Genomic DNA, 13,525 nt, shown 5'->3' on the forward strand with positions numbered 1-13,525 from the left:
GTTTTTCTATTAAATGTCAAGTAAATTTGCATCCTTAACAACAACAAAAAAGACAAGTTCTGAAGTAGTACAGATCTGAATCATTTGAGAGTACTAACTAAATGCTAGTTGACTGTTTCATATTTTGTCAAGTGAGGGTCAGTTAACATTGAAAATACGATAAAAGTGTTCCTCATCATTGACGGCTATACGGGGACCTATGGTATTCCTTACATTAACGTCATTTATTCTATGGTGGATAGTTGTTTCATTGTCAATCATACCACCTAGTTTTTTTTGTCAATGAAGTGGTCATTGTCAACTTGGTTTAGGAGTTTGAGCATAAAAGGTGTAATGTATATACATGTGTGAGTAAAATCAGATGCCAACATGAGATAATATGTCAGTTTTCATTTTTATAAATTTCCTGTTAACAAAACTTTGAATTTTTCGAAAAACTAAGGATGTTCTTATCCCAGACATAGAATACCTTAGCCGTATTTGGCACAACTTTTTGGAACTTTGAATCCTTAATGCTCTTCGACTTTGTACTTGTTTGGCTTTATAAATATTTTGATATGAGCGTCAATGATGAGTCTTATGTAGACGAAACGTGCGTCTGGCGTATTAAATTATAATCCTGGTACCTTTGATAACTATTTACACCACTGGGTCGATGCCACTGCTGGTGAACGTTTCGCCCCCGAGGGTATCACCAGCCCAGTAGTCAACACTTCGGTGTTGACATGAATATCAATAATGTGATCATTTTTATAAATTTCCTGTTAACAAAACTTTGAATTTTTCGACATAACTAAGGATGTTCTTATCCCAGGCATAAATTACCTTAGCCGTATTTGGCACAACTTTTTTGAACTATGAATCCTGAATGCTCTTCAACTTTGTACTTGTTTGGCTTGATAAATATTTTGATATGAGCGTCACTGATGAGTCTTATGAAGACGAAAAGCGCGTCTGGCGTACTAAATTATAATCCTGGTACCTTTGATAATTATTCGTCATATAAATTGTCTTGAGTTACATCATTGATAAATTCAATTCGTTGTGATTCACATGAAAATCAACAACAACAAAAAAACAACACTTATGTCTGATTTTTGCGAGCTCAAAAATGTCAAGTGAAATTTGGTTTTTTGGGTGTGATACACTCTGATCTGAACTTTTTGTACTTTATATAGTTCTAGAATCTATCAAACAGTTTTGTTTATCGTGAAATTTGCCAAAAAAAAGTTCACACAGATTTTACATTTTCTGCAAGTTTGAGTACTCCTTCTAACCCGTTGTATTTGTCAAATAAAAATGACCATAATATTATCAGTTTTAAGTATTTATTTATTAATGGTAACAATTACAGTTTGAATTAAACATTCGTCTTAGAAATGAGAGATTCGGCTAGCTATAAAACCAGGTTTAATGCGCCATACAATGAAAGGTTTCGATAGATATGAAACCAAATTTAATCAATCATTTTTACATCATTTGATTTATCACTTTTGTTTTGAATATTCCTCGGAGTTCGGTATTTTTGTTATTGCACTTTTCCTGAGTATGTTTTAAACTTGCTATAACATTTGAATACAAAATAACTTATTCATTTTAAACAAACGCAAATCAAATCTATTTTTTTTTATATAACTACCACTGCAGGCAATGAGAAACACACTGACAACACACTTTCATATATATTGCATAATATACCATACAGAAGTGTCTAAAATATCTTGATGCAAAAATTAAAAAAAGAAAAGTTGCGATGATACAAAAGTACTAAAGTATGAAGAGGCACTTCTATTGTCCAAATCAATAGCATCTAATGGTTCTGTACCAACAGATATAACAGCTGTATTTGTTCCACCATCTCCTTCTGCAACATCGACCAATGTAGTAATAATAATAACATGCTCTTTTTTGGATGCCGTGTTCTGCAAGAATCAGAAAAATGGCTTAAATAGATACTGATCATTCATGTAATATTGTCAATTTAGCAGTATATTTAGTTGCAATAAAGTGCTAGGTTTTGCTAGCCACCAGACCAGACTCACTAAATTTCATCAATATAATCGAACTATTAACAACCGTTATACAAGTTTAGCTAGCTTTATAAATAGGTTAACCTATCAATTTCTGCGAAAATACCTGTACCAACTTCGGAAAAGACAGTTGTTTTCAATTGGTTGATAAAGTTTGATTTGTAGCTCCCCTATTTTGGGTTAACCAAGGAGTTGTTTTTGTTATACTTTTTTATAGTTAATTTGTATTTAGCTTTTGCTGATATATTGTATCTAAATACTCCAAGTCCGAAGAACCTAAACGAGTTTTGTATTTTTTTTATTTTAACTTTCTTTGCGGGACTGCACGATTGAGGAGTTGTTTGTTGTTTGCCACACATATTTTGTAAATATTTTATGCATCTTGGGACAATATTTAACACCTTCTTTTCTTGGGAAACTCTTCCATAAAGTTATCATTAAATTGGAACTTAAAAAGCATACCTGTGTTACAATGAACAGCCTTAACATAAGCAATATCTAAATCTCCACACTCTTCTTTGATTTCTGCTTTAGTGTCATTCGGGATGCTTTCGTCATCTTCAAAAGCTTCGTGGCATGTTTTGGAATCTGAAGGGTCCTGTGAAGGAAAATCAATTAACAAGGTTAATGATATATATTTAGTATCGTCTCACATAATATGAAATAAGAATTTCTAAGATAACTAAGTTATTTTTGAAAACTAAATTTGTAGACTTTAGATAGTCTAGAAATATGCATGCTTGCGTCAGTACTATTTTCTTCATTTATAGTCAATAACAATTTTCAATATATGGTTGTGAAAAGCAAGACATTTCTACAAACTCTGAATATTGACACCAAAGCAATCCTTTAGTATTTTAAATGAATTTTAATTTACAATAGTTTCCACACCAGATGCTTGTGGTTTTTTTATCAACAGTCATTGATTTTAAGGTCTCGTATCAACTTAGTTTAAATTCTTAATGTAGTAACCGACACCTTTGCCTCCTTTTCAATTTATTTTTTTAGTAACGGAGGGCCTGTAAGAGTAGGACGAAAGATACCAGAGGGACAGTCAAACTCATGAATTAAAAATAAACAGACAACGTCTGGCTAAAAATGAAAAAAGACAAATAGACAAACAATACAACACTCGAAACAGCACATGTAGAAAACTAACGAATAAGCAACACGAACCCCACAAAAGACTATCTAAATGAACCCTAAGCTCATTATCATTTCAATGTTAAAATCCTAACTTTAACTGATTGTATAGTTGTATACTTCTATTCTTATGATTTCATTCATAAGAAATTGACAAACAACTGTACTTATGATTTTATTTTGGCTCTTTTCCCTTTGAAATTGCCTTGAGGATCATACACTTCTATAGAGCAGTTCAAAGCTTTCACTTGCATAAATTCAGCTACAATGTTCGGCCATTCATGGTTAGCATTTTACAGTGCATGGAAAGCCATGTAATTTGAAGTTTTAAATAATGATTTTCCATTAGACGAGAATCGGTGCTTTGGATGAAGAGATGTCTCATTTGCACTCATACAACATCTTCTTATATATAAATTATTTATAACAAAAACTCTGGTTGCAAATATATGGTTCTTATATAAATGTCACAATTGAATCATTAGAGAATTGTCATGCAAAGTTCTGTAAAAACTGGTTTTGAAGGGATTTAATTATGTGAATCCTTGTTTGGTCAGTTTCATTTCCCTTGAAAACATTTGTTGACATTTATTTGCATTTACCTCATAAAACTGAACATTGCAGGTTCCGTTGTACTTGATGATTGAATACTCCTAAAAAAACCAAAGGAAAATGAATAAGAATGCTCGATATAAGTGACCATTTTAACATTATTACATCAATGAAAGAAGATTATAAGCCATGTCGTCTAAAAGACTCAGTTTTGTTGACACATAAATAATTGTTTTAAGTATATGTAGCTACAGTGTTCACGTTTGTTCATAAAATTGAAATGAAGACTGAGTATTGAGAATATAATCATTTTCATGTGTATGCTTAGTTTTAATATTCCATTACATGATGGTGATGGTAGTAAACTATAAATAGCTTTGATACATTAAGGTTAAGGTACGATAATAGCTGTAATATTGACAATGTGTAAAATAGCCCGTTGGAATTAAACGAAAGAAATTAAACTTTTTATAAGAGAAGATATAACAGTTAAAAAAATTGGTATAATTCAATTGTATACATCTGGTTCTATGAACTTTAAAAATTTACTAAAGATGCATAATTCAGGATATTTTGAATCTCGTATGCGTGTTTTTACTTACTTGACAGTATGGAGCCTCGATATATTTGTAGATTTTGAAATATAGACATATTCGAATAGAACAGTCGATTGTACGTGCAGTAATTCTGCAGAAAAAACTCAACAGAAAGATAGAAGATTGAATCTGCATCTCTGCCCCTTACCGACAGTTTTGTTGTTTTTAATTAAATCTAAAAAATGGGCAATAATTTCATCGAAAAGAGAAATTGGAGTTTATCATTTCATGTTCGGTCCTGTTTAAATTGATTTTCTTTCTTGAAAACATATAAAACAAAATATATTTGATACATAAATTGTCATCTTACTTTGTCTTTACTGGTAATTTCGTCTGCCAGTATAACACCATCTTTCTTGATTATTGCAATATCTGTGTTCCCTATTTCAACATCAATGACGTCATATTCCCCACCTTTATTGTCTTTCAATACGTTTTCTGATACCTGTTAAAAATTACATCTTAATTAGTTACTGTTCAATTTTTCACAGAGTTTCATTCGTATTCAAACATATACATGAATGTGTCTTACATGTGTTTTGACATGCATAATCTATCTTTAATTTTGCATCAATATGAAGACACAAGTAGTATACCGGTGTTCAAAAGTCATAAATCGATTGATGACAGTTTACGTTCTATAATTGATTTAAACGTAACAATAAAAGATGACAATGTGAATGTTCATTCTCTCAAATCAATTTTAATTTTCTTCGGAGTTCAGTATTTCTGTGATTTGCCCTTTTTTGTACACACAAGAATTCACATATATGAAATTTGAAATGAAAATTAAGAATGTGTCAAAGAGACAACCATCCGACCAAAAAGTATAAACAGGCCAAGGCCATCACTGGATCTTCGACATAGCGGATGCAGCTTTAGCAAAAACATACTCAAGTTAAGTGACATTTGAAGTCACACTAACTTTGCATCATATTAATGAAGTAAAATATAAAAAACCATACAAGACTAACACATTCAAGAGGCTCCTGAATTGGGACAGTCGCAAAAATACGGCGGGGTTAAACGTATTCTGTTAGGTTGCAACTCTCTCCTACACCTGAAGCCAATGTAAAATAAACAAACACAAATCAATCTGCACATAAAAACTCAGTTTAAAAGAAATCTGATGTCAGGAAAGGAAACAGAAGAAACAAAACAAAAGACAATGATACATAAATTAACAAAGGACTACTACCAGTTACTGACATGCCAGCTCCAGACCTCTATAAAAATAATTGTATGATATGTATTCATCATATGAAAATGAAGCACACTCCGATCGGTTATAAAATCGTAGAATGTATCAGAGTATTATAACCCGAATCTGCCAACAACTGATGGTTATGTATTATCGTTAATCATTTTAACGAGATGTTTTATCTCGATTGAGCCGCTACGTTATCGCTATATTGCCTGTGTTAAAGATGATGATTTTGTTGACATCGAAACGTGCTCACTTAGTTACTAGCTATAATTGTTCATATAACTATACTCTGGTGCGAAAAGAAATTATCAGTCAGTAAGATAAAAGAAAATTTCTTAACATAGCGACAAATGTATTTGTTTCCAATGAAAAAATACTATGAGTGAATCAATGTTAATTCAAAAAAAAATGCCAGCTTAAATGACCTGACAAAGTATCGTCACTATATCCATATGAAAACGTCTGTTTAAAGGTTTGGGTAACTTTTGAGGAGAATGACGACCTTTTGTGCTTTGTATAGAATATTACGATAAAGTTTGTTTATGTTATCATGGTTATTGCTAGTACTTTTAAATAACATTCAACTACAATACTAAAAACTTATTACCTTCGATGCTTCAAACATACTGGCACTCAACAAAATGAACGATAAAACTATTCCTCTATACATTTTCTCACTACAAAAGACATTTGATCATGAAATAATAAAACCTGTCATGCTTATCAATATTGTCTAAACGTAATTCACCTACAGAATGCTTAACAACTCATTGCGACTTTTGACATATCTATTGCTGGCCATTATTGTGATGTATCTTACAAAATATGTTTTAATTCGATCTACGAATGCACATATTGCATTGAAGTTAAGCCAATTGAACCTTTAGTATATATGGAATTTACAAATAATCTTTGTACTTCAATGTAGGATTGATTGCTTTTGACTAAATAATGTATTTGTTAACATACTTAGTTGTTGTGTAGATACATATGTTATCGAATTATAAACAATATATAAATAAATAAATGTACTTAAATAAAAAAAAAGTGAAAATAATTACAAACTTACAATTTTGAATTAACAGCTGTTCTTATTTGTGGTTTAAATGACCTGTAAATTTGACAAACTATGTAAAGATGAAACGAGCGTTTAAATGCATAGTACAACAATTTTTGAATAAGGATTTGATAAACTCTGTTCGGTTTACACAAGGACACTTCAAATTCTATTGTATAACTTACTTTACACCAATCGCAAATACTTTTGATATACTAAGCTAGAGTTTATTCGCTTTTTCCAGCTAATAGAATGTTTTGTTCTTTATGAGTGAAAACAAGTTGCTTAAGTTTAAGCCGATACAATTTCGTTAAACCCTTTTCCAGGGTCAGTTGCCTTAATTCCGAATGCACTTTGACTTAATCATGTTACCCTATCACTATGAAGTTATAACTAATTGATAATAAAAAAACAATGCAATAACTCTATTACAAAAGAAATCGGACAACATGTAACCAAAATTAATATATAAGATATTTGATAAAAATACCTAAACATGTGGCGCCATTTTTTGTCTTAATTGCTCCATGTTAGAGCGGTCATGTTGATATGCCAAGATCACAAACTTAATTCTCAATTACTAAGTTAAAACGTTATACTGCTTTGTTTTAATGAAATGAACAAAAAATAATAAAATAAGAGAAGCTAAATTTGATCAAATAAATTCAGCAAATAGGATACTTATGCATTATTCTTGTATTTTTACACAATAATGCAACTTATAATATTATATATTGTGCTTCGAAAATGTCCTCGTAGTTTCGCTAATTATATAAAGTAAGTACATTTTAATTAAAGTTAAATGAAAATTTTCTGCATTTATGAAGCAATATTTGAGGATTTGGCAAATTGATAGTTGTATTTCATCTTTTTAAAATACTAAACAAATATTTGTATGTCTTTTTTTCTAATTTTATGAACAAACTAAACTGATCATTTGCGATTCTATAAGGCTGAAAAACAATGCGCTACTTCAGCGAGTCGTACGTATGTCAAGACATTAACAGTACAAACCTTTGTTTGAAACCTGTATTTAAATATGGCGGGAACTTGTCGTCTGCTACATTCATTCAAAAGATCTTTGGCATTGTCAAACAATGTTGTAGTTCACAAAAATTAACAAATACTATCCTATTTAAATGTCGACTAATGAATGATTTCAAAAACTTGAGCATGAATTATACAACGACATTTAAATGAGATAATCGATCAAAAACATCGCTGAAAGAAAAAACTATTTTTTTGATAATTAATCTATATAATTTTGATATAACGTACCTTTTCTTGCCTTTGCTGAATATCTGAAGATTATATGTGCAGCTTAATATAGTCACCTTCATGTGTTCCTTGTTGAAGTACAAGCCAATCAGATCCTTCTGGGTTTTCAATATTTGAAGACATGTCGCAATAGAGCTTTGTTCCTGGTTCGATACTTAGAAAAGAATTTAATAACATTCATACTATCTTTACTATAAAAATTATTAAATGGGTGGAAAAAAATGATTAAAAGGTTAAGGTTAATACCCATTTTAACCGCAAACTTATGAATAATCATTATTTCGCAATAAAAATACAGTTAATCCTTTTTCTTCACATTGAGATTAATGCTTGACTACTGAAAGTGAAAATTCATCACACACAACGCGTCTCTAACGATAGCTTTACAGAATTATAAATCAAATGATGTGTTAATTTAACGCTTCAGTTAATAGTAAAATCATGTTTCAAAATCGATTGAATTATTTAAGATTTTTTTTTAATTTCTTATTATGTTGCCCTCCTCTCAAACATTGGGTCTCATGTTTTATAATCAACATGGTTATCAATTTGTTCCCCGATACTTTAATAATGTATCAATTTAATTTTATCCTTATTTCTAACCGTAGATTCATATGTTTTAATCATGACGAGAAGATAGTGTATATCTAAACTGGCCATTCGATCTATGCTTATTTATATTTTAGGCTGTTTTTGTACATACATAATCAATTGCAACATTCTGAATATTGCGATCTGGAACCAGTCAAACCTCAAATGAATTAAGGAACAAGTCGACAAAAAGTGGAATACAGTTACTTTCCATGGAAAAATTCTTATTCCAAAAGTAACAAATATATTGTCAATCAAGAAATCAAGTCAGTTTCAAATAAACAAATTGTTTTAATCAGATTGATTTGTATTTTACAAAATACGATGTTTTCTTCCCTAAGGCATGGTACTCGTAGGCATAAATCGTGCATTAAAAAACAAACTCAATCCGATTAAAAATAATAACTCTGAAACTGACTTGATTTCTTGATTGACCACATATTTTTACGTATGGAGGACGTGTTTTCAACACACACTCTGTAAACAAATTAGCAGCTTCATTTAACTCTCTTTTTCGGTATGTAGATGACATATCTATATAAAAAAACAGCCAATTTTAGCTATTATTCGATGTTAATATTTTTGAAGCGAAAATTCCGCGGAATGATGTGCTCGTCTTTGACAATAATACAAAGTGACGTCAAACGTTACGGTATCTTTTCGACAATGAGAAATCCAAAACTGCTTATATAATTAGTCAGCTATAAAAGGCTCAAAATTACCAAGGAATCACATACTTTAAGTATAACTTTAAACCATAATAAGTGTGAGTTTTTTTTTTAACTTTTTATTGAATTAGATAATATATTAAAATATCTAACGTTTTTATTAAAACGAAACAGCAAAATAGCATCGTACGTACTGATTAAGTTGCTGTATTTGTCCTACAATAATAAAAAATAACCCATGGCAGCCGTAGGTTTGTTTTCATTTAGCAATGAATTAGACATTTATAATCGTATTTTAACTTTCGCTATCCCTTGTGATAAAAATGCCTAACCTATGGTTCAATGAATGTATGAACCAATTGTTACAAGAACACCCTAAAATATAAATGTACTTAGATCGAAATACCAGTTTTGATTTACGATATCTTCTACGTCATGGCATAAACATATGAAAGTTGGGTTAGAAATGAGGATAAAAATGAATTGCTTCATAATTGTGTGTGATGTATTTACATGATCACTTGTCGAGCATAACTATTATGTAATTGACTATGTAATTTTATTGCAAAATGCTGCATATTAATGAGTTTACGTTTAACCTGGATTTTATCTAAACCATATTTCATTTTTTTTTCTCTCCATTTAATAATTAGGTACTGAGTGTTTTCTAAGTATTGGATCAGGAACAAAACTTTATTGCAGTATGTCTTTAAAATATGAAAGCCAGAAGGATCTGATTGGCTGTTACTACAACACGGAACAAATGAGGGTAACTAGTATATTAGGCTACAGATATAATCTTCAGACATCCAGCAAAGGCAAAATAGTCTATAAAACCTAGCTCTTCCCATTTTATTAGTTTTCGTTCTTTTTTTTTTGGAAAAAAAACTGTACATGGTATAACGCTCAAACCTAATAATAGAAAAATTACCTTTATATAAATGGCTGATACATTTTAACCTGTGAATAAAGTTGTTACATGCGTTTCGCTCGGTTTTGGTTTGTTACCCCGATTTTGTTTTTTGTCCATGGATTTATGAGTTTTGAACAGCGGTATACTACTGTTGCCTTTATTTACATCTTTGATCGTTGCATATCACCACTGCAACTCAATACGCAAAATATTGAGGTCTTTTAAACAATTTTTTTTTATACTTTTGGTTAAATAAAGGCAACAGTAGTATACCGCTGTTCAAAACTCATAAATCCATGTACAAAAAACACAATCGGGGTAACAAACTAAAACCGAGGGAAACGCATTAAATATAAAACTAGTCCGATTTTTTTGTTTTTTATAGAGCTATAGCATTCTTATACGTTTGAATTCATGATTAATTTGTCATAACTTCATAAATTCCGTAGGGTAGCATTATAAAGTCAAGGTTTCGTTTGCATTAGGATGGTAAGCAAATGAACCTGAAAAGGGTTCAACGAAATTGTATCGGCTCAAAATTAAGCATTTTTAAGAATTTTTTAGAATTTATTATTGCATAAGATAATATTTTAAAATATCTAACGATAATATTTTAAAACAGAACAGCAAAATAGTATCGTAAGTACTGTTGACTAAGTTGCTGAATTTTCTTCTACAATAATAAAAAAGAACCAACCATGGCAGCCGCTTTTAACCTTCGCTATCCCTTAGGATACAAATGTCCAACCTATGGTTCAATGAAACAAATGAATCAATTGTTCATAGAAAACCCTAAAATATAAATGTACTTAGATAGAAAGGCCAGTTTTGATTTGATTTACGATATCTTCAACGTCATGGCATAAACATATGAAAGTTAAGTAAGAAATAAGGATAAAAATAAAATGCTTCATAATTAAAGTATCGGTATACAAATTGATAAACATGTTCGTCTTTTCGTTTTCTTCACAAGCTTCATACCACGTTTTGGAGTCTGAAGGGTCCTGTGAAGACAATGAACTAGTTAAAAAAATATAGATTCGGTAAAGTCTACAATTCTCGTTTAGTTATTTTCATAAAACTTAAAATAACTCACTATTTAAATCTTAGTAAATGCTTCAGAGTATGCTTTGATTTATCACAATGTATACAAAAAATAGTGACTTTAAATCAATCTAACAAGCTTTTTACGAATGATTGTTTAAATTTTTTCTGATGGTGTGACTGTACTGACGAATTGGGTTCGATGTTGGCGACTTTACAGCACTTACAATTGCCCCTTCTGCATGGTTCATAACCTCCGATTGTTGATATTTCCTAGATGTTACTAGAATATCTTTGAGGTTTTTGGGTCTGCGGTAAGCCATAACGGGAGGTGATGGAAAAATCTCTTTTAAGGAAGGATCATTTTCAATAAGACGCCAGTGTTTGTGGACAATTGATGAAAGATTTGTCAGGTGAGGATGAAAGCTAACAACAAACGGGATTTTATTTGTCTGGGCCGTCTTTTCTTTGTATTCAAGTAGGTTTGTTCGGTCTTTTTCTTTTGCTTTACCGAAAGCTTTTGAAACATGTTTGTTCTTATAACCTCTTGATTTGAGTTGCTGTCTGAGTTGCCCCAAACGATGGTTTAATTTTGATTCCGATGAACAAATCCGTTTTAACCTGATGGCTTGGCTGTACGGAATGCTCCGGGAGCAGTGTTTCGGGTGACAACTCTTCGGAGAGAGAAATTGGTGTTTATCAGTTTTTTTGGTGTGAAGGTCGGTTGTCAAGACTCCGTTTTCTAAAGTTATGGTGGTGTCGAGAAACGTAATTTTCTCATTTGAAACTTCAGATGTGAACTTTATCGATTGATGCAGTTTCGTTCCATTTGATGTCGATGTCATCAATGTGACGGAGCCAAGACAAGGGTTTGTATGGTACATTCGAAAGGATACGTTCTTCGAGACTCCCCATGAAAATGTTGGCTGCAAAGTCGCAAACATCGAAACCCAATTCGTCAGTACAGTCACAAAGAAAAAATACAACATATTTATAACATCAAATTGCAAAACGCAAAATTGCATTTATGTTCTAACGTGTGGAACTTGCAAATTACAATATGTTGGTGAAACAGAAACACCATTTAACGACTAAATAACCATTGGTCATTTTATACAAAAGAAAGGAACTGCCCAATTACAAGACACCTTTTAAGAGCAGGACATCATTTTTAAAACGTCACATTTCAAATCATTGAGAAAAATCAAAATTGGGATACACAAGGAAGACAAAAAAAAGAGAGAGATTTTGGATGCACCAGTTACGAACTCTTGAACCTGATGGACTCAATGAGAGAGACGAAAAAAGATTTAAAAGCAAATCAAACCCATAATTATCTTGAAATCATACAAATTAATTTATAGAAATTCATACAACTAATCGAACATCTATAAATGTGTTAAACTTTTATTCCAACTTTATGTAGTTGTAGCTACAAACATATTTTCTGCAACATCAATCAATATATTACACTTTTCCTCAAATCTTGTATAGATTAAGCTACAAAAATATTTTTTGTCATGTATCCGATTTCACCTTGAGAGATGCACACGTGTACGCCTGATGAAGCTAATTTGTTTAGCGAAATATTGCGTATTTCTATTTAAAATCTAATAGAACTTTTAATGTATTAATTAGCGTGTTTAAGTTATATTCTTAGACATTTATATAATTTTAATTCAGTAACTGTATCAGTTTATTTTCCCAAACTGATCTACGCTCCACGCTTAAATATATTAAAGTTGATTGTTGCTATTTTTAGACATTATATATATATATATATTATCGTATGTTTTTCTTTGTTGTGATGTTATGCTATTGTTTCAGAAAAAGGGAGAAGGTTTGGATCCATTAAAACGTTTAATCCCGCTGCAAATGTTTGCAACTGTCCTAAGTCAGGAATCTGATGTACAGTAGTTGTCGTTTGTTTATGTAATATATACGTGTTTCTCGTTTCTCGTTTTGTTGATATAGATTAGACCGTTGGTTTTCCCGTTTGAATGGTTTTACACTAGTAATTTTGGGGCCCTTTATAGCTTGTTGTTCGGTGTGAGCCAAGGCTCCGTGATGAAGGCCGTACTTTAACCTATAAGTCAGGAATCTGATGTACAGTAGTTGTCGTTTGTTTATGTAATATATACGTGTTTCTCGTTTCTCGTTTTGTTGATATAGATTAGACCGTTGGTTTTCCCGTTTGAATGGTTTTACACTAGTAATTTTGGGGCCCTTTATAGCTTGTTGTTCGGTGTGAGCCAAGGCTCCGTGTTGAAGGCCGTACTTTAACCTATAATGGTTTACTTTTTAAATTGTTATTTGTATGGAGAGTTGTCTCATTGGCACTCACACCACGTATTCCTATATCTATATATGTCACGATATCACAGTAGCATGGGTTCGAATCCCGGCGAGGGAAGAACCAAAAATTTGCGAAAGCAAATTTACAGAT

The 13,525-nt window shown here is 31.3% G+C and overlaps 1 protein-coding gene across 1 annotated transcript; it reads right to left on the reverse strand.

The window, feature by feature from the left end:
• Positions 1 to 1,669: 1,669 nt before the first annotated feature.
• Positions 1,670 to 7,881, reverse strand: LOC139523513 (uncharacterized). Its single transcript, XM_071317582.1, has 6 exons — positions 6,598 to 7,881; positions 6,136 to 6,205; positions 4,632 to 4,766; positions 3,776 to 3,826; positions 2,493 to 2,628; positions 1,670 to 1,922 (listed from the first exon to the last, which is right to left on the reverse strand). Exons 2-6 carry the CDS (start codon positions 6,196 to 6,198, stop codon positions 1,801 to 1,803), a joined length of 507 nt encoding a protein of 168 aa, XP_071173683.1. The 5' UTR covers positions 6,199 to 6,205; positions 6,598 to 7,881; the 3' UTR covers positions 1,670 to 1,800.
• Positions 7,882 to 13,525: the final 5,644 nt, after the last annotated feature.

Source organism: Mytilus edulis, chromosome 1 (assembly GCF_963676685.1).
Source record: "Mytilus edulis chromosome 1, xbMytEdul2.2, whole genome shotgun sequence".
Lineage (NCBI taxonomy): Eukaryota > Metazoa > Mollusca > Bivalvia > Mytilida > Mytilidae > Mytilus > Mytilus edulis.

Bases quoted from the DNA above. Each gene is read 5' to 3' on its own strand.
- LOC139523513 (XM_071317582.1), bottom strand. From the start codon at position 6,198: ATGTATAGAGGAATAGTTTTATCGTTCATTTTGTTGAGTGCCAGTATG. The intron at 4,767-6,135 runs GTAATAAGTTTT...AATTTTTAACAG, and splicing joins GTATGTTTGAAGCATCGAAG to GTATCAGAAAACGTATTGAA. The intron at 1,923-2,492 runs GTATGCTTTTTA...TGATTCTTGCAG, and splicing joins GGCTGTTCATTGTAACACAG to AACACGGCATCCAAAAAAGA.